The sequence below is a fragment of the Kogia breviceps genome, chromosome 8 (genome assembly GCF_026419965.1).
Source record: "Kogia breviceps isolate mKogBre1 chromosome 8, mKogBre1 haplotype 1, whole genome shotgun sequence".
NCBI classification, from domain to species: domain Eukaryota; kingdom Metazoa; phylum Chordata; class Mammalia; order Artiodactyla; family Physeteridae; genus Kogia; species Kogia breviceps.
In genome coordinates this window covers 42,041,516-42,060,770 of record NC_081317.1, presented here as the reverse complement: position 1 = coordinate 42,060,770, position 19,255 = coordinate 42,041,516, and the positions used below count along the sequence as shown (strand labels likewise).

The following is a 19,255-nucleotide window of genomic DNA, read 5'->3' as shown; positions in this document are numbered from 1 at the left end:
ATGGAAAACAGTATGGAGGTTCCTTAAAAAACTAAAAACAGAACTAACATATGACCCAACAATCCCACTACTGGGCATATATCCAGAGAAAGAAAACACATGCACCCCAAATGTTCAGAGCAGCACTATTTACAACGGCCAGGACATGGAAGCAACCTAAATGTCCATCAACAGAGGAATGGATAAAGAAAATGTGGTACATATATACAATGGAATATTACTCAGCCATAAAAATGAATGAAACTGGGTCATTTGTAGAGACCTGGATGGACCTAGAGAGTGTCATACAGAGTGAAGTAAGTCAGAAAGAGAAAAGCAAATATCGTATAATAACGCATGTATGAGGAATCTAGAAAAATGGTACAGATGAACCTGTTTGCAAAGCAGAAACAGAGACACAGACAAAGAGAATAAATGTACGGAGAACAAATGTATGGATACCAAGGGGGAAAGGAGTGGGGAGGGAGGAATTGGGAGGCTGGGATTGACACATATACATTACTGATACTATGTATAAAATAGACATCTAATGGGAACATACTGTATAGCACAGGGAACTCCACCTAATGTCCTGTGGTAACCTAAATGGGAGGGAAGTCCAAAAGGGAGGGGATATCTGTATGTGTATGGCTGATTCATTTTGTTGTGCAGTGGAGGCTGACACAACATTGTCAAGCAACCATACTCCAATAAAAATTAATTAAAAAAACAAAAACAAAAAAACCCCACAAGCTCTCCATATTTCTAATGTGCAGCCAGGATGTAAGCCACCACTCCGGAACAGCGGCTCTCAAAGTGTGGTGTGTGGACCAGCAGCATCAGCACCACTGGAGAACTTGTCACAAATGCAAATTCCAAGGTCATCCCAGACCTAGTGAATCAGAAATGTTTAAACAAGGCTTGATGAACAATAAAATTTGAGAATTGCTGCCCTCAAAGAACCTTAGATGAAAACTTTGATCCAACTGGTTCAAACAGAAAGGTGAGAAAGCTGCAAAAAGCATAATTTTGCTTTATTATTTTACTGTATGACTGTGTAACAGTCATACAAAGTTCCAAAAAACACTGAAAAGTGGGAAAAAATAAAACCACCACCAACAGTTCCACCACCCCAAAAGAACTACTGTTAATAGTTTAGTGAATAGCCTTCCAGTGTTTTCACTTGTTTTGCATCATTGTAATCCACAAGAAATGACTATATCGTACTTTTATCACAGAACGTTAACAAATAAACTATTATGGAAAAGCAAGGTAGCATTATAATTAGCACCTCAATTACACTATTCAGCTGAGAAGTTGGGTGTATTACGGTAATATGAAAGAAAATTCTTTAGCGGCCAAAATGTTTTTGGCTCCAAGCTTTTCTGATATAACTGCCTTCTAAAATGCAGTACTTCTCTTCCTTAGCAAATACAGTACAATAAACATGATTTAACTGTTTCTGATTCTACATGTTATTTTAGCCACATGATGGGTAATGGGAGGAATTAGTATGAACTATTCTAACTCCAGAACATACCTAGGAACTAGGTATAAATAAACCTAGGATAAATAAATTCATCGTATCATCATCCTTCTTGCCCTTGGCCTCTTTCTCAAAAGTGGCAGCACTGACATATCTGCATGGCTTCTGGGCAGCATAGTATGGCCACGTTCCAAAAATAATTTCGGAACCCAACGACAATACAATCTTTCAGGCTGTTTCCTTGTCATTTGTTTTAAAATCATCTGCATTGTTTTTAATCACTGATTTGCTGTCTTGGCTGGTGGCGGGGGGTGGTGGTGGTCTGGGGCAGGGAGGCGAGATGAGTTTCCACCCAAGCCTTACACAGAGTAAACCCTCAACTGTTTCTTGATTTTCCCCCAGGTTGTTCTATGGTAGCTTGAATGATTAAGAGACAACCACTGATTCACTGATGTTAGCATGCATTATATCAGGCACCGAAACAAACAAACAAAAAAAAAACAGAAAAGAAACAAGAGGGACTTCCCTGGTGGTCCAGTGGGTAAAACTCCATGCTCCCAATGCAGGGAGGGGGCCCGGGTTCGATCCCTGGTTGGGGAATTAGATCCTGCATGCATGCCACAACTAAGAGTAATAAATTGCCAAATGAATGTTCCCATCTCAAATTCTCCTATCCCTAACTTTAGTTTGACTTGGCTCTTCCACAACCATGTTCAGCTGCATTTATCCCCACCTATCCTCTCGCGAGAATCAAGTGAAGTCTCAGAGTCATTTGAACAGCATAGACGTAATGCCCATAGTCTTAGTCTGTGATGAAGACTGAGACATATTTCTGTAAATTTTTTGCCTTCACACCCTCACTCCCATTCTGCCACCACCCTCCAGCTCCACATCCATCAGAGCGAGATGAACTTCTTGCTAGTTGCTCCGTCCCAAGGCCTTCATAGGGAAGGGGATAAGCAAGGAAGTTGCCTTCCCCCTTTGGGTTATTTATTTCCTCTTCCTGAGACCCAGTCAGAAAGGGGAAGGTGGGGCTTCCCTGGTGGCGCCGTGGTTGGGAGTCCGCCTGCCGATGCAGGGGACGCGTGTTCGTGCCCCGGTCCGGGAAGATCCCGTGTGCCGCGGAGCGGCTGGGCCCGTGAACCGTGGCCGCTGAGCCTAAGCGTCCGGAGCCTGTGCTCCGCGATGGGAGAGGCCACAACAGTGAGAGGCCCGCATACCGCAAATAATAATAATAATAATAATAATAATAATAATAATAATAATTACCTCCAACTTCAAAGCAAAAGCTAAAGACTATGTCTCTCCAGAGATTCAGCCTCCAGGTAACTGCATGTTAGATAGCTACACCTATAATGGAATTCATCCCAAACTGCCTCATTTGAAGATTTCCAAAATTTTCCAAGTAACCAAGAGCATTTTTCAAGTGTTCCAGAGCTCAAAACCTTTAAGCCATTCTTTTAGTGCACCATTTCTTCCTATACCCATTTAATAAAGGATTTAAGGCCTTAAATCTATGCCTTCCTTTACATCCTCTCTGCCATCGACTTTCTACAGGTACCTGAATTAAGGGTCACTGTACTTAAAGCCTCAAAGGTTCTAAGAATTTCTAAGGTATCTGTATCAACTAGAATATCAATAATTGCCTCTTCTCTACTTCACTGAAATGTCACACCCTTACTTATCTGTCTGAACTATCTTAATTATGAAACTGATGTCAAAGTAGAATGTTTAATCTTTTAGAATACTGCTAAACTCCATCAACTTCTGTTCACAAACCACCAACCATCACAAATAAATACAAGGTCTTTATTCCTTTCTGATCCCTACACTTGTCATTCTCCCAAATTGCAACTGTTTTTTTTGTTTTGTTTTGTTTTTTGCCTCCACCCTCCACAGACATGTTTTCTCAACAGCATACTGAACATACACCCATTTTCTCATTTTCTGACCTTCAATGTAAACAGCAATTACTCTTTACTTGACATCCATAATAACTCCATGGTGTTTTAGGGTCACTTAACAATATACTAAACAGTCCTACTTAATAGCAGCTTGAGTTCTTAAGTGTCATTTTATAGGCTTCCTGTCACTCTTCTTAGGGTGGGCTGGTGTGCTATCAATTGCCACTTCTCAGTGTTGTGTGCCTGACCTTTCTCATAGGATGCACCTAAACTGGCAGAGGCCAGCTCACCATGCTGATTAGAACAGCAAGTAAAATCAGATTGAAAAACTAAAGCAAAGGGAGGTGTGTTGTTTTTGTTTTTTAAACCACAGAAATCAAGTCCAACCAAACCAGTGACTAAACCCTCACATATAAAACAGATAAAAATGAAATAAGTCTAGTGGAACCAGGCACAGGAGTTCAACGGCCCCACCTGCATATCCATCCCTCATTCCCCATCCAGTACAAAACCGCAGCCTTATGCACCACAAATGTGGACACTGTTTGACTTACCAGCTAGCACTTGGCTGTATTCACAATAGCAGTACTTCACATAGGTAAAGTAGTACAGTATTGTGATTAGGAGCACAGGCTTGGAAATCGCAAAAATTACTAGATTAAGCAACCATGACCACTTTACTCTTTCTTAAGTCTGTGAGGAGCACCAAAGAAGATAATGTACCTCAGATGCTTAGCCTAGATCCTAATCGCTACCATAAACGGTAGCAACTACCAGATTATTGTACACTGACCACTTTCTTTTCTGTTGATTCTATTTCAAAATACTGTCAATTTATTCAAACAATTCAAATAACTTTACTGTGGTATAATGAATATCATAAAGTTCACCCTTGTTAAATGTACAATTCAATTATTTTTAGAATTTACAAAGCTGTACAACTATCACCACAGGCCAACTCTCACTCCAACAAAATCCTGTGTGACACTGGTCACTTCTTTGTCCCACAGATGGTTAGACTGTCAGAGTATATAAATTGGTTCACGGTAAGCTAGCTACATCCCATTACAGCTAGGATCTTTTGATAAAGTGAAATAAGCATTAGAACAATTAAACAGCTCAAACTGCCTTAAAAAAAATGAAAGTTCTTCTGTGATAATAAAATAGTAAATGGTCTACTTTAGCTAACAAGGATTTTATTCCTATTACCAACACCTGGATTCTTCTGTAATATACAGGGGTATTTTTTCCACCATTACCTTAGCACACCCAGTCACAAGGAATTAAAAAAGGTACTAAATAGGGACTTCCCTGGAGGCGCAGTGGTTAGGAATCTGCCTGCCAATGCAGGGGACATGGGTTCGAGCCCTGGTCCGGGAAGATCCCACATGCCGCGGAACAACTAAGCCCGTGTGCCACAACTACTGAGCCTGCTCTCTAGAGCCCGCGAGCCGCAACTACTGAAGCCCACACACCTAGAGCCTCGTGCTCTACAACACAAGAAGCCACCACAATGAGAAGCCTGCACACCACAACAAAGAGTAGCCCCCGCTTGCCACAACTAGAAAAAGCCCATGTGCAGCAACGAAGACCCAACACAGCCAAAAATAAATAAATAAATTTATTTTTTTTAAAAAAAAGGTACTAAATAAGCTAAGAATTTTTTTAAGAGGTCATCTGATCTTCAGCAATTCAAAGAAGTATTTCACCAAGTAAGTGATATTACATCAGGAAATTTCTCATCAAAATAAAATGAGATCTTGATAAGGAGGGGAAAAATTGAGACATTCATTAAGTTACAATAAAAAACTGACCCAAAGACAATGTTTAATGTGACTAAATTACATTAAGAATAACTTTGCTGGGCTTCCCTGGTGGCGCAGTGGTTGAGAATCCGCCTGCCGATGCAGGGGACACGGGTTCATGCCCCGGTCTGGGAAGATCCCACATGCCGCGGAGCGGCTGGGCCCGTGAGCCATGGCCGCTGAGCCTGCGCGTCCGGAGCCTGTGCTCCGCAACGGGAGAGGCCACAGCAGTGAGAGGCCCGTGTACCGCAAAAAAAAAAAAAAACAAAAAAAAAACTTTGCTGGGCTTCCCTGGTGGCGCAGTGGTTGAGAGTCCACCTGCCAATGCAGGGGACACAGGTTCATGCCCCGGTCCAGGAGGATCCCACATGCCGTGGAGCGGCTGGGCCCGTGAGCCATGGCCACTGGGCCTGCGCAAAAAAAAAAAAAAAAAAAAAAAAAAGAACAACTTTGTTTCTCTTTTACTAGTTGCTACAGATAAACTACCAAGTCAAGGCCAAACAAAAGACACCAAGTCAAGGCCAAACAAAAGATACAATAATATGGTAATCCAAATAACAGCAAACTCCAATAAAACTTAATTTTGAACATTCAAAATGTTTTAACATCCCAAGTGTTTTAACAAAAGAAACAATTATAACTTCAGGAATTTGCCCATAATTGATCCTACAGGAATAACCCAGGAAAAGTAAGGCTCAGACTCCCAATACCTCAAGGAAGCCTTGCCCAGTACCTGGAATCAACTGGCAGTGCTTTCCTCTGTCTCTCCCAACAGCATCCTCATTCCTAACTGCACTGTCTTCCCACTAGAAATAAGCACTTAGAGAACAGGGACAGTGCATTATTCATCTGTATCCCTAGCACCTAACAGTTGCTAACAAGTAGCAACAATAAATCTTTGTTCAAGTAAACACCTGTATAGTAGCATATATCATTAACAACAACAAAAAACTGTCATTCAGGCCTAATTTGGAATAACCTATATTCTGAGCATTTCAGAGAAATAAAATGTCATGAGAATATACTATCTAAAAAAGTTTTTATAAATGTAATAGTTTAGCTTCATTCCCATATCAAAGAGGAACTTTCATCAGTGTTTCAAAACTCGGGGTGGGCAAAGGAGTAACAGAACACTTTCAGTCTTCCAATGGCCCAAGAAAATTACACTTATCCTACAATAAACTGCAATTTACTTAACATTTGCAAGAATTATCTTAACTAAGTAACAGCAGTAGTTACCTCTTGCTTATCAGATCATCTGACTGGCAGTTACATCTGATAAATAATTGAGAAAATAATCACTTAAGAAATGGATTATCGGGACTTCCCTGGTAGTCCAGTGGGTAAGACTCCGTGTGCTCCCAATGCAGGGGGCCTGAGTTCAATCCCTGGTCAGGGAACTAGATCCTGCATGCATGCTGCAACTAGAAAAGATCCCGCATGCTGCAACGAAGATCCCGCAGCTAAGACCCAGTGCAGCCAAAATAAATATTAAAAATACTAGCCTAAGCTTTAAAAAAAAAAGAAAGAAATGAATTGTCATTCAGTAGTGTACTTCAGTGACAATACCTAAACAGGGTAAATCAGAAACCCTGATTGAATAGGGAGTTATAAAAGACATTTTCTGAACAACTGGGAAAATATGAATGTAGCTTTATATCAGATTTTTATTGACATTATACATTATATTTTAAATAATTATTCACTTTCCTAGGTGTAATAATGTTATTGTGGCTGTTTGTAAGAGAAGCTTTTTGTTGTAAAGAGACACTTGCTAAGGAAATATTTAGGCATAAATGTCAAGATGTTTGCATTTTACTTTCAAAGCATTTAGCCACAGAAGATAACATGTGGAGTATATACAGAAAAAAGTCAATGTGGCAAAATATTAAGTAGTAACTCTACTTAAAAGGTACCCATTATACTCTTTCAGCTTTTATAGATATGAAAATATTTTTTTTAATTGGAGGAAAGCAAACAGAAAAAGGAATTAAAACTGCAAAAGAACAGAAAAACAATAAACACCAGGCAAGTGTAAGACCATATGGCAGGACTTCCCTGGTGGTGCAGTGGTTAAGAATCCACCTGCCAGTGCAGGGGACACAGGTTCAATCCCTGGTCCAGGAAGGTCCCACATGCCGGGTAGCAACTAAGCTCGTGTGCCACAACTACTGAGCCTGTGCTCTAGAGACCACGAGCCACAACTACGGAGCCCGTGTGCCACAATTACTAAAGCCCACGCACCTAGAGCCTGTGCTCCACAACAAGAGAAACCACCACAACGAGAAGCCCGCACACTGCAATGAAGAGTAACCCCTGCTCACTGCAACTAGAGAAAGCCTGCGCACAGCAACAAAGACCCAATGCAGCCAAAAATAATTTTTTTTAAAAAAGGTATGGCAGAAATATATCCAAAACATCCATAATTACCATAAACATGCATGGTCTCCATGCTCCAGTTAAAAGAGCAGTTGGCAGCCTGTATTAAAAAGCAAAATCCAGCCGTGTGGTGTTCATAAAAGATCTACCTAAAACATCACACTAGAATTGGCTAAAACTAAAAATTAAATCAATACCAAATGTTAGCAAGGATGTGGAGCTCTTACCCATTCGGTCTTGAGAATTAAGTTCCAATGTCTATAGTATCCATTGTATGTACGAATTAAATTCTTCTGTAGGTGTCTAGAATGATACTAGCTATGGAACATCCTCAAGAGAATTGAGAAAACAGTCACTCAACTTTCTGTGTTCTGTAGTTCAAATGTTGTGGCTAATTAAGAATGACTGTACAATACTATGGAAAATAGTTTGGGATTACCTAGTAAAGTTACACACACCCCACACACAATACAAAAATTCCACTCTCAGTTATACATTGTCTCAGCAAATTAGTTTACTGTTCTTGTTTTGAGGTGGGGTGCAAATGTTCACAAGAGGAACAGAGTATAATTTGTAATTGCAAAAAACTGGAAATGAGACGAACATCCATCACAATAGAATGAGATGTGGCATATCCTTACAATGGAATACCACACTACTGAAAATGATGGAGAGTTGTAAGAATCAATGTGGATGAATCTAAAATATATAAAAGAAGTATCAGAAGAATCATACAATCCCATTTAGATCAAGATTGAAAATGGGCAATACTAAACTATATGTTGTTTATGGATACATACCAAGCAAACATTATTCTAAAAAATAATAAGGCCAAAATACAGGGTAATGATAACCCCTGGAAAAGAGAAAAAATAACGCCTGGGAGATGGGGATTTTAGGTAGCATTAATGTTCCATTTCTTGGTTGGTCATTTAACTAGTTTTTGAAAACTCTACACGTGTTTTTCTACCTCATATACCTCCTTTGGTGTGTACTCCATATTTCTCAATAAAAAAATCAGTAAGTATGCAAAGTACAATCTCACTTTTTAAAAAGTATATACTTTGGGCTTCCCTGGTGGCGCAGTGGTTGAGAGCCCGCCTGCCGATGCAGGAGACACGGGTTCGTGCCCTGGTCCGGGAAGATCCCACATGCCGCGGAGCAACTAAGCCCGTGAGCCATGGCCGCTGGGCCTGCGCGTCCGGAGCACTCCGCAACGGGAGAGGCCACAACAGTGAGAGGCCCGCATACCGAAAAAAATTTAAAAAAATAAAAAATAAAAAAAAATAAAAAGTATATACTTCACATAGGGAAAAAAAGAAAGGATTTATACTAAAATGTTAAAACCATTTTAAGTCTCCTTTTTTTCAAATTTTCTAAAATGTATTTTCTTATGTAAAATAGTGCCAGTCAGCCTGACTCAAAAACCAACTTTAAAATGGAAATTTGTAGATTAACTTGAAAAAAGAGAGGGAGAAGAACTGGTTTGGTATAGAAAACAACTTAAAGTGAGGCTTGTCAATCAATGCTAAAGCCAGTCACTTTTTTCCCAGACCCTATTTCAGTTAAACTTGTATTTTTTAAGCCCAGTTATTCTCTTGCTTATGATCTGACGATGACAAACATTATATTATTATCAAATGAAAAACCCCACCCTTCAAAGAGCACACATTCCAGCTGTGTAGACATGCACAATACAGGTAGCACTATACACCTTTCCCAAGCCCATGAGATTGCAAAGATATTTCAGGTTTTCATCTGCTTGCTTGGGAAGCAGCATGCTATGGTGGCAAAGAGAGTCAGAAGGAATACAACCTCCTCAGTTGAGACTGGAGTGTTTTTGTATGGGAGTGAAGGAACAGAAGAAGGCAAAAAAAAAAAAAAAAAAAGAGAGAGAGAAACAGAAAACAAGGGAAAGAGAGGAATAAGAGGAAAACAGAAAGAAGGAGGATGGGATTGGAAAGAATTAAAGAAGGCACAGAGAGAGAAAGACATTAATAACGAGAAGCAACTCTGAACTTCCAAAAGTCTTCATAGGTATATCTAGGACTGATTTGATGAGAAGATTAAGACAGGTAAAAATTTTTGAGTAAATATTAAAGCACTAAAATATTTTGGGGGGGAATTCCCTGGCAGTCCAGTGGTTAGGATTCCACACTTCCACTGCAGAAGGTATGTGTTCCATCCCCGGTCGGGGAACTAAGATCCCACAGGCTGTGACACGGCCAAATAAAGTATTACTGGGTTGTATATGTACAGCATAACTTTAAATAAATTCCTATGTGACATCTTACTTAAAAACTTAATTATAACACAAGAAACAAAGTTACATCAACAGGTCTAAATCCAAATGAAATTCTCTCGTCTACAAATCCTTGAAAATATTCTCATAATGAAATTTCTGACCTAATCAATCAAATATACGTTATTTTATTTTTAGAGTTCCAAATGAAGAAAAACAAGCAACACATTCCTAACAATCTTTAAAAGTAGAGCATTGCCTAGTCTAAAATGAAACACCTACGTCCAAGCCCTGTTTCATAAATTAATTCCAAATAGTTAACTGGGTTCCAATTTAACAGAGCTCATAACTCCAGTATGAAAATGAGCTTTCTGAAAATTGAAACTCACTGTAGTACACATGCTATGTCAGCCAGAAATTCACGAACCTGTTCTTCAATACCTAGACCACAAAATCTCACAACTAAACTAATGGGACTTCCCTGGTGGTGCAGTGGTTAAGAATCCACCTGCCAATGCAGGGGACACGGGTTCAAGCCCTGGCCCGGGAAGATCCCACATGCCGCGAAGCAACTAAGCCTGTGTGCCACAACTACCGAGCCTACGCTCTAGAGCCCGTGTGCCACAGCTACTGAAGCCCGTGCGCCTAGAGCCCGTAATCCGCAACAAGAGAAACCACCACAATGAGAAGCCTGCGCACTGCAAGGAAGAGTAGCCCCTGCTCGCCACAACTAGAGAAAGCCCGCTGCAGCAACGAAGACCCAACGCAGCCAAAAATAAATATTTTTTTTAAAAAAACTAAAATAACTTTCTTTAAAAAGCACAGGAGGCACATCTTTGAAAGAAACACTGTCAAGAAAACAAACGAGCAAAAAAAAGGTAGGAGGGGGACTTCCCCGGCGGTCCAGTGGGTAAGACTGCGCTTCCACTGCAGGGAGCGCAGGTTTGATCCCTGATGTGGGAACTAAGATCCCACATGCTGCACGACATGGCCAAAAAATAAAATAAATTTTAAAAATAGAATAGGAAATTTCAGCATACAAAGTTGGCATTATAATTGTCAAAACAAACCCAACTAATTTGGTCATTGGACTTAAAAAAGAAAAAAAGGACTCCATCCCTAAATACTTATTTGATAGTTGGGTCAAAAATATTTCAAAACCTACCACAGGCTTCCAAAGTGATATTTCCTGTCTTTGCCTTACTTCAAGTTCTATCTCCACTCTCCTTTTGGGGGAAAAAAAAGAAAACAGCTGCTTCTAAGCTCTATCAGAGATCCACCATCTCACCAGTCAACACCACCAGTGCCACACTATTTAGCTTTTAAAGGACACTCCATATACTCAAATTAACAACTAAGAGCTAACTGATAATTGCTGACTTACCGGTTGCCTCACAAGATAGATTTGTTTAAAAGCAAAGGAACTTCACAGTCTTGTGAATTCATGCAGACCATTTCTTTTGACCAGGCATTAATCCTTTATAATACACTTACCCCCCTAAAAAAAAGTCTTATAACAATAACAACAAAATCTTAACAGTTGTCATTTAAAAAAAAAAAAAGGACTGAGAAAGCAACACTTCAAAAGTAAAGGCTTCACTTCAGACCAGTTCAAACCTTCAAGACTGGTTTATACTCTCTATGTGTAGTTTATATTCAAGGGAGTAGTGAGAGCAACCAGTTTCCATCAAAACACAGATATACTGAAATAAACCCATTCTCCTCCATGTTCTCCTACCATTTCTCACCAAACAATAAAAGTCACTCAGGCTAATACCAAGAGACATTCCTGGTGGGCACTGCTCACGCTGTACCAGTTACCAGGAAAGGGAAGCAGAGGTGTTACGGTTGTTCCAGCCTGGTTCTAAAGGCAGCTCCATGTGACTACTGCTGGTCCCTCCCACATTTAAAGAGAGAGGCCAGAGGAAACCAGAGAAGCAGGAAATAGGCAGGAGGGGCAACTACCACAACACTTTCCCATGGCCTCATTCCCATGGCACCACTTCCAGTCATATTTCAATCACAACAAAAATCTCCCTTCTCTCAATCGTTTTAATTATCTAAGGTCAGAAACAATAAGGAAGCAGGTGGAGAAAATCAGAGCTGTGGGAAGCAAGAGGACAGGGGCGGGGGAAAAATCTCACCACACATGTGAACTAGCCTTAAGGAGGAAAAATCAGGAGGAACACATTGCAAGCGAGCAGAAACGTAGTGTGGGGAAAACTAATCACTTCTGCCTAATGATAAGTGAAGGCTCCACAGGAATGGAAGGATAGCCCTAACCAAGGGGCTCTGCAGGTAGGTAAGAGACGCTGGTGCACTGGAAGACCCTACCACCTCCAGAGAGTGGAATTTATTCCCTTTCCTGAGACAGACACCACCCGAGTCACCCAATCCCCAGGATATAGAAGACCTTAGGTATTATGTTCACCTTCCTTCCACTTTTGTTAGACAAACTGACACTAAAAATTACAAATGTACAATTCATGGTGAAAAGTGAGGAACACACTAACTTACTGACATACCCTTTGGTTTAAAAAATTACTGTCATAATCGAAGAGAAAATATAAAATAACTGGGTTCACCCAAAAAGTGAATTATATGCCCTTCAAATAAAAGATGATCTTTGGATATCTTATGGAGACCTCAGCTCTCAACTGTTAGGGCACAGAAGAGCAGAAGAAAGGAAGCCTAAATACTGGTAGAGACACCTCGGATACAAGTAGAAACAATATCCAACAGAGGTGGAAGTAAACTACAGGACTATGTCAAACAGTAAATAACAGGAATAATGATGGAATCAACTCCTAGAGAGAACAAGGATAAACGAAGACAGAGTGGTGAGATTAGTGACGGCACCTGAAATGCCTGGACAACTAATTAGATTGAAAATCCAGGGGAAAAGGTGGGAAAGCAGAGTGGGAAAGCGATTCAACGGCAAAGAAAACTGAGATGCAATGCACCAATTAAAGAATAACATTTGGAATAATGTTATAAAAGAGAGCGCTTTAATTACAAAGCCTCTCTCAAACCTACACTAAAGAACAACTGTGACACAGCCAGACTACAGAAACTAGGACTAAGGAGGAAAACTGAGTCCCAAGTGTCTAACATCAAGCCTTCCAGAATGAGGAGAAATAGAACTGAACTATGCCTCCGGGTAGCCGGGAAAGGCTAGAGAGTGCAGAAGTTGGGCTCTGAGATGTCCAGTTCCAGGACTAGCGACAGGCGTGAAAGCGGAAAGGTGGTCAGCGACAGCGTGGCACGGGAGCGCGAGCGGACAAGCAGGGAGGGACAACGGTGGGAGAGAAAACCACACCCTCCAAGGGCAGAAACCCGACGGGGGGGAGGGGTAGGCGCCCCCTGGGGCTGGGTGGAGCCGGGCCGCCAAGGATCCGGGTAGGCAGGAAGGAGCACAGGACAACCCGCGGGGAAGAGGAAGGACAGCACCCAGGCCTGGGCAAACTGAGGACGCACGAAGCCGGCGAGGGAAGCTCGGCCAGATCTCACGGTGGGCGCTGGGGCAGTACGAAGGGGTCTGGAGGAAAGAAGAGCTGAACCCAGGACTACGAAGCGCAAGCTTCAGCGCTCAGCGACCTGGAACGGGAAAGGAGACAGAGAGGGTGCCAATTACCGTTGCTGCTCTCGCTGGACCCGGGACCCGCCGCCGCCTCTGCCGCCGCCGCCGCCGTTCCTTACCTGCCAATGTGCCTCTTACAAAGCGGCGGCGGCGGCAGAGGCGGCCCGGCCCGTCACGTGACCTTTACGTCACGTGCGAAGGAGGAGCCACTGCTCTTAGCTCGCTGCGGCGGCTCATCAGCCCGCCCACAGAGCGCGTCGCTTCTTTTAGCCGCCCCCGACGCCCACCGGGCGAGGCCAACAGCTCCGAGGTGGGGGGAGGTATGCGGACGGAGCCAACAAGGGAGATTTAACGGAATTTCTCGTACTCGGAGTTATCAGGGACGTACTACCCACCGCATCCAGGATGCCCACAAAGAGCAGCGTTGTCGCTCTGTGATGACCTCTCAAGGCACCACAGGTCACTCCCCTGCGGCCGCTTTCCCCTCGTCACGTGATATGGTCCAACCACTCAAGACGACCCTAGCCTCCCAAACGTTGTGCGAGGGGGCCACGACTCCGAACCTGCTGTACAGCAAAGGCACCCACCACCACATTCTTTCCCTCCCGGATTCGTAGATGGTGCGCCTTTGACTTCGGACCGAGGGAAGCCCGAAACGGAAAGCGGACAGGGTTAGCATCTGAGACTAATAACCCGGGACACCGCCAGGTGGCTGAGCGTGGTTCCTACTGGGAGATGTAGTCCCGGCGGGGGCGTGGGGTTCCGCTACCACGTTGCCGGGCTCACGCTCCGCCCCGCCCTCCTGCGCGGGAAAATGCCAACGGCCCGCAAAGGTTGCAGCGGCACCCACCTGGCTTCAAGCAGTACCTCCACGGGGCGGGAGGAGCCTCGCAACGTCGGTCCTGTTGAGTGTGGGCTCGAATTCTGCACCCCCAAGCCCCTTCTGCCTGAAAACACTAACATTTATTGAAAGCCCATTCGTTGTCGGTCGTTTATACAACCACTTTTATTAAATCATAGAATCAACCCTTTGAGGAAGGGATTGTCCCGGTTTTAAGCGTAGGGGAAGCATTCGGTTTCCTGGCTGAAGACACCCAAACCAGGTTTTCTATCTGCAAACAATGAATAACCCGCCTTGCAAAATGACCTCACCTGTTTTAACTCCAGGAATTAGGCATAAAGAAGAAGATAATGGTTTATAATTGTAGCATAGTATTTTAGAGTTTAAAGTATTTTCTCATTTACTGGCCTATTTGATCCTCAAGGCAGTATCTGAGACTGGTTAGACACACGGACTTTGGAGTCCACCAGGCCTTACCTCAATTCGAGCTTTTCTTTGTGATAACACCACTTCACCTGCTTGTGAAATTAAATGAGATCACGTGAACTACCACTTTGGCACAGAATAAACCCTCAGTAAGAGTAATTATTTTCACACCCTGTATGCATCCTTTGGGCCCAACAGGTCTAAGTTTAGCATATAGTGATATTTGTGTAGGGCACTATGCTAATTACTAACTTGCTAGTTTCAATAATAAGACTTGTTGCAGATTAAATTACTCGATGGAAAAACACTTGAAACCTTAATGTCCTGCTCAATTCAGGGGAAGCCTTTGTTATTCATCTGCATTGATCAAAGAATGCTCAGGCTGTGCCTTTAACAAACAACTTATTATCATGACCATTCATGTGTAGATGTATCTTATCTCTCTTTTGACAGTGAGCTAGGATTTTGTCTGGTCAATTCAGTCTTTCTCCTTTTTGTATTCCTGCCGTACAGAAAGGTGTGGGAGAGTCTAAGATGAAAATCACCCTTGAGAAGCAAAGACTTAATGAAAAGAGCATAAGAAAACACTTCCGAAAGGATGTATACAAACCTGATAACAGCTGTATCTGAGAAGTGGGAAAGAGGGTTTGTGATTGAGGGTGCTAGTCAAATCTATAATGTTTTAATTTTCTACACGGAATAGTACTGGTGTTTTAATTAAAGATTAACTTTAAGAAAAGAGAGACCAGGGACTTCCCTGGTGACACAGTGGTTAAGAATCCACCTGCCAATGCAGGGGACACAGGTTCGATCCCTGGTTCCGGAAGATCCCACGTGCCGCAAAGCAACTAAACCCGTGCACCACAGCTACTGAGCGTGCACTCTAGAGCCCACGAGCCACAACTACTGAAACCCGTGTGCCTAGAGCTCGTGCTCCGCAACAAAAGAAGCCACGCAATGAGAAGAAGCACGTTCACCGCAAGGAAGAGTAGGCCCCTCTCGCCACAGCTAGAGAAAGCCTGCGTGCAACAACAAAGACCCAACGCAGCCAAATATAAATTTATTTTTAAAAAAGAGAGACCAGAGACCATGTGTTAGCTTGTACATGCTATGTTACCTCTCCAGACCTCAATTTCTTCTCATTAATATATTTAAAAACATCCGTCAGACTTCCCTGGTGGTGCAGTGGTTAAGAATCTGCCTGCCAGTGCAGGGGACACAGGTTCAATCCCTGGTCCGAGAAGATCCCACATGCCTCAGAGCAACTAAGCCTGTGTGCCACAACTACTGAACCCACATGCCACAACTACTGAAGCCCACGCGCCTAGAGCCCATGCTCTGCAACGAGAAGCCACTGCAAATTAGAAGCCCATGAACCCCAACAAAGAGTAGCCTCTGCTCACCACAACTAGAGAAAGCCTGTGCACAGCAACAAAAGCCCAACACAGACAAAAATAAATGAATAAATATATATATATTTTTTAAATCTGTCTTTCTATTCCATGCTTACTGCACTGGGTGCTTTCACTAAATTATCATTCATCAAGGAGGAAGTCCTACCTAAGACCTAGGATCAGTGGGAAAAATAAGGGCGTCAAAGTCCTAAAAACTCACTGAATAAAGTTATTTCCACCTGGATGCAATAGAACTATCCTCTCAAAATAATCTCTCCTAAGGGATATTACTACCACCCTTTTCTACCCAGCCTGACTGATACATCGACTCTGAAACTAATTTCACATCCTGTAACTGCAAAGAACATCACCATCCCTTTCACTAGTTTTTGTTTAACTGCTCTTGGCTGGACTGAAGTGAGTGCATTTTAATGTGATGGAAAATACACTGGAGAAATTCTCAGAGCCTGGGTTTTTTATTTTCAAGTCTGTACCTAAGGTAGGTGAGTGAAATCAGTCATTTTTAAATGAGACCCATTTCAGAAAAAATCAGTAATAGGTGGCTGACATTTAGGAAGGTAGAATCAAAGTGTATAAATTCCAAAGAATTTTCACAACCTAGATAAAGCTAATCACAATTCAAACCTAATCTACTCACTCGCAGTAAAATAAATGGTCATAATCAAATGCATTATACTCTGCATGAAGAATGTGATAACTCGGAAAGAATGGTCTATATAGAATCTTTAAAAAAAAAAAAAAACCTTAAGCAAAAGTGTACATCATGCAGGGAAAAAGGTGACCTGACCAGCACATGGAATATTTTGATCCCTTTGGCAGATCTCTGCATTTGGCCGATAGAAATGGGTGCTCCATGCCTATTAGTCATAAAGATACCCTGAAATTTCCATGTCACCAACAACCTTCCGATTAAAATTTGGCTTCTCATGAAGAATTTTGCACCAGAGGTGTGAATGTGTTATTAACCAGAGGACCATATGCTGTTTGTTTGGCTGAAAATTAGTACAGTGACAATGACAATTTGCAATATACCATCAGTTTCTGAGGTATGTTTATGCCCAGAGCCAGCTAAGCTCTGTGGGCATGCTGACCTTTGAAAGTAGTAAACAAAAGTTAATGTGTGGGGCTTCCCTGGTGGCGCAGTGGTTGAGAATCTGCCTGCTAATGCAGGGGACACAGGTTCGAGCCCTGGTCTGGGAAGATCCCACATGCCACGGGGCAACTGGGCCCGTGAGCCACAACTACTGAGCCTGCGCGTCTGGAGCCTGCGCTCTGCAACAAGAGAGGCCATGATAGTGAGAGGCCCGCACACCGCGATGAAGAGTGGCCCCCGCTTGCCACAACTAGAGAAAGCCCTCGCACAGAAACGAAGACGCAACACAGCAAAAATAAATTAATTAACTAATAAACTCCTACCCCCAACATCATCTTTAAAAAAAAAAAAAAAAAAAAAAAGTTAATGTGTGAATGAGTCTGTGTGAGATCTGTGTGGAATAGCCAAAAAGACTCCCTGGTCACTGTTGTGCCTCGTTTCTTTAAAAGTCCAGTTCCTTCCTAACTCTACTAATTAATACCTGTCCTTTCTAAACTTGTTTCTTCATCTATATAAAGGAGCTAAATTCTGCTTACTTTATAAGGCATTGTCAGGTTCATACAAGATACTGCCTATGAAAGTCCTCAGAAAATAACTGGACCATAAGAATCGTAAGGAACGGACTTCCCTGGTGGCGCAGTGGTTAAGAATCCGCCTGCCAATGCAGGGGACACGGGTTCGAGCCCTGGTTCAGGAAGATCCCACATGCCGCAGAGCAACTAAGCCCGTACGCCACAACTACTGAGCCTGTGCTCTAGAGCCCAGGAGCCACAACTACTGCACCTGCGTGCCACAACTACTGAAGCCTGCACGACTAGAGCCTGTGCTCCACAACAAGAGAAGCCACCGCAATGAGAAGCCTGCGCACCGCAACTTAGAGTAACCCCCGTTCGCCGCAACTAGAGAAAGCCCACGCTCAGCAATGAAGACCTAACAAGGCCAAAACTAAATAAATAAATAAAAAGGAAAAAAAGTTAGTAATGAGATGAGACTTCCCTTGTGGTCCAGTGGGTAAGACTCCAAGCTCCAATGCAGAGGGCCTGGGTTCGATCCCTGGTCAGGGAACTAGATCCTGCATGCATGCCACAACTAAGAAGTCTGCATGCCGCAACTGAAAAAAAAAAAAAAAAAAAAAAAAAAAATAGGATCCCGCATGCTGCAACAAAGATCCTGCCTGAGACAACTGTGACCCGGCACAGCCAAATAAGTAAATAAATATTAAAAAAAAAAAAAAGTAAGTAATGAGACAATTTATTACCAATCTGGGGGAAAGATTTAGAGCCACACTGCACTCTCTGTACCAAAATGGTTTAAAGATAAGGGGGTAAATATTTATTGTCTGTCAGGCACAGTGCTATATATGTCCATCTTATTTTTATCCCAATTACAAATATTGAAGGTAGATATTCAGATTTTACAGAACAGAGAGGAAAGGACACCTTAAATAGCAGACCCAGTATTCTAAACTATGACTTCAAAGCCTGCTCTTTCCACTAAACCAGGCCGCCACTCAGCTTGGTTTAGTCAAAAAACGGCCTGGTTTAGTGAACAAGAATTGTCATTTTTTAAAAATAGCAAACCTTTGGACTTCCCTGGTGGTCCAGTGGTTGAGAATCCGCCTTCCAATGCAGGGGACATGGGTTCAATCCCTGGTTGGGGAACTAAAATCCCACATGCCATGGGGCAACTAAGCCCACACGCCACAACTAGAGAGCCTGCACACTGCAAATAGAGAAGCTCACGCACCGCAACGAAGACGCAGTGTAGCCAAAATAAAATAAATAATTTTTAAAAATTTAATTTAAATAAGTAAATAAAATAGAAACGCTTGAAGGAAACATAAATAAATATTCAAGCCATGGAGAGGCAGAAACGAAGCAATCAACAGATAAAACAACGCTTAAATAGAAAACTTCTTTATGTAACATTTAAAAAAAGATAAATAGATGGAGGAAACAAATTTTTGAATGTTTAATATTTTTACCATTAAAAAACCTCGTACAGGGCTTCCCTGGTGGTGCAGTGGTTGAGAGTCCGCCTGCCGATGCAGGGGACACAGGTTCGTGCCCCGGTTCGGGAAGATCTCACATGCCGCGGAGCGGCTA

The 19,255-nt window shown here is 42.4% G+C and overlaps 1 protein-coding gene across 33 annotated transcripts in view; it reads right to left on the bottom strand.

The window, feature by feature from the left end:
* The window catches only part of UBAP2 (ubiquitin associated protein 2), a 161,324-nt gene that overhangs the window by 115,689 nt on the left and 26,380 nt on the right, over positions 1-19,255 (bottom strand). For 4 of the 33 annotated variants that reach the window (XR_010841949.1, XM_067041322.1, XM_067041328.1 and 1 more), the window contains exon 1: positions 7,781-7,819. The exons of 1 other annotated variant lie outside the window; for it this stretch is intronic. Coding sequence is in view for 11 of the 32 variants with exons in the window: in XM_067041322.1 (XP_066897423.1) it covers positions 7,781-7,784 (4 nt within the window). In the remaining 21 variants the exon portion in view is untranslated. Of the gene's footprint in view, positions 1-7,780; positions 7,884-13,245; positions 13,393-13,429; positions 13,846-19,255 lie in introns of those variants that run through there. 28 more of the 33 variants (XM_059072767.2, XM_067041331.1, XM_067041342.1 and 25 more) reach the window with 13 other exon arrangements.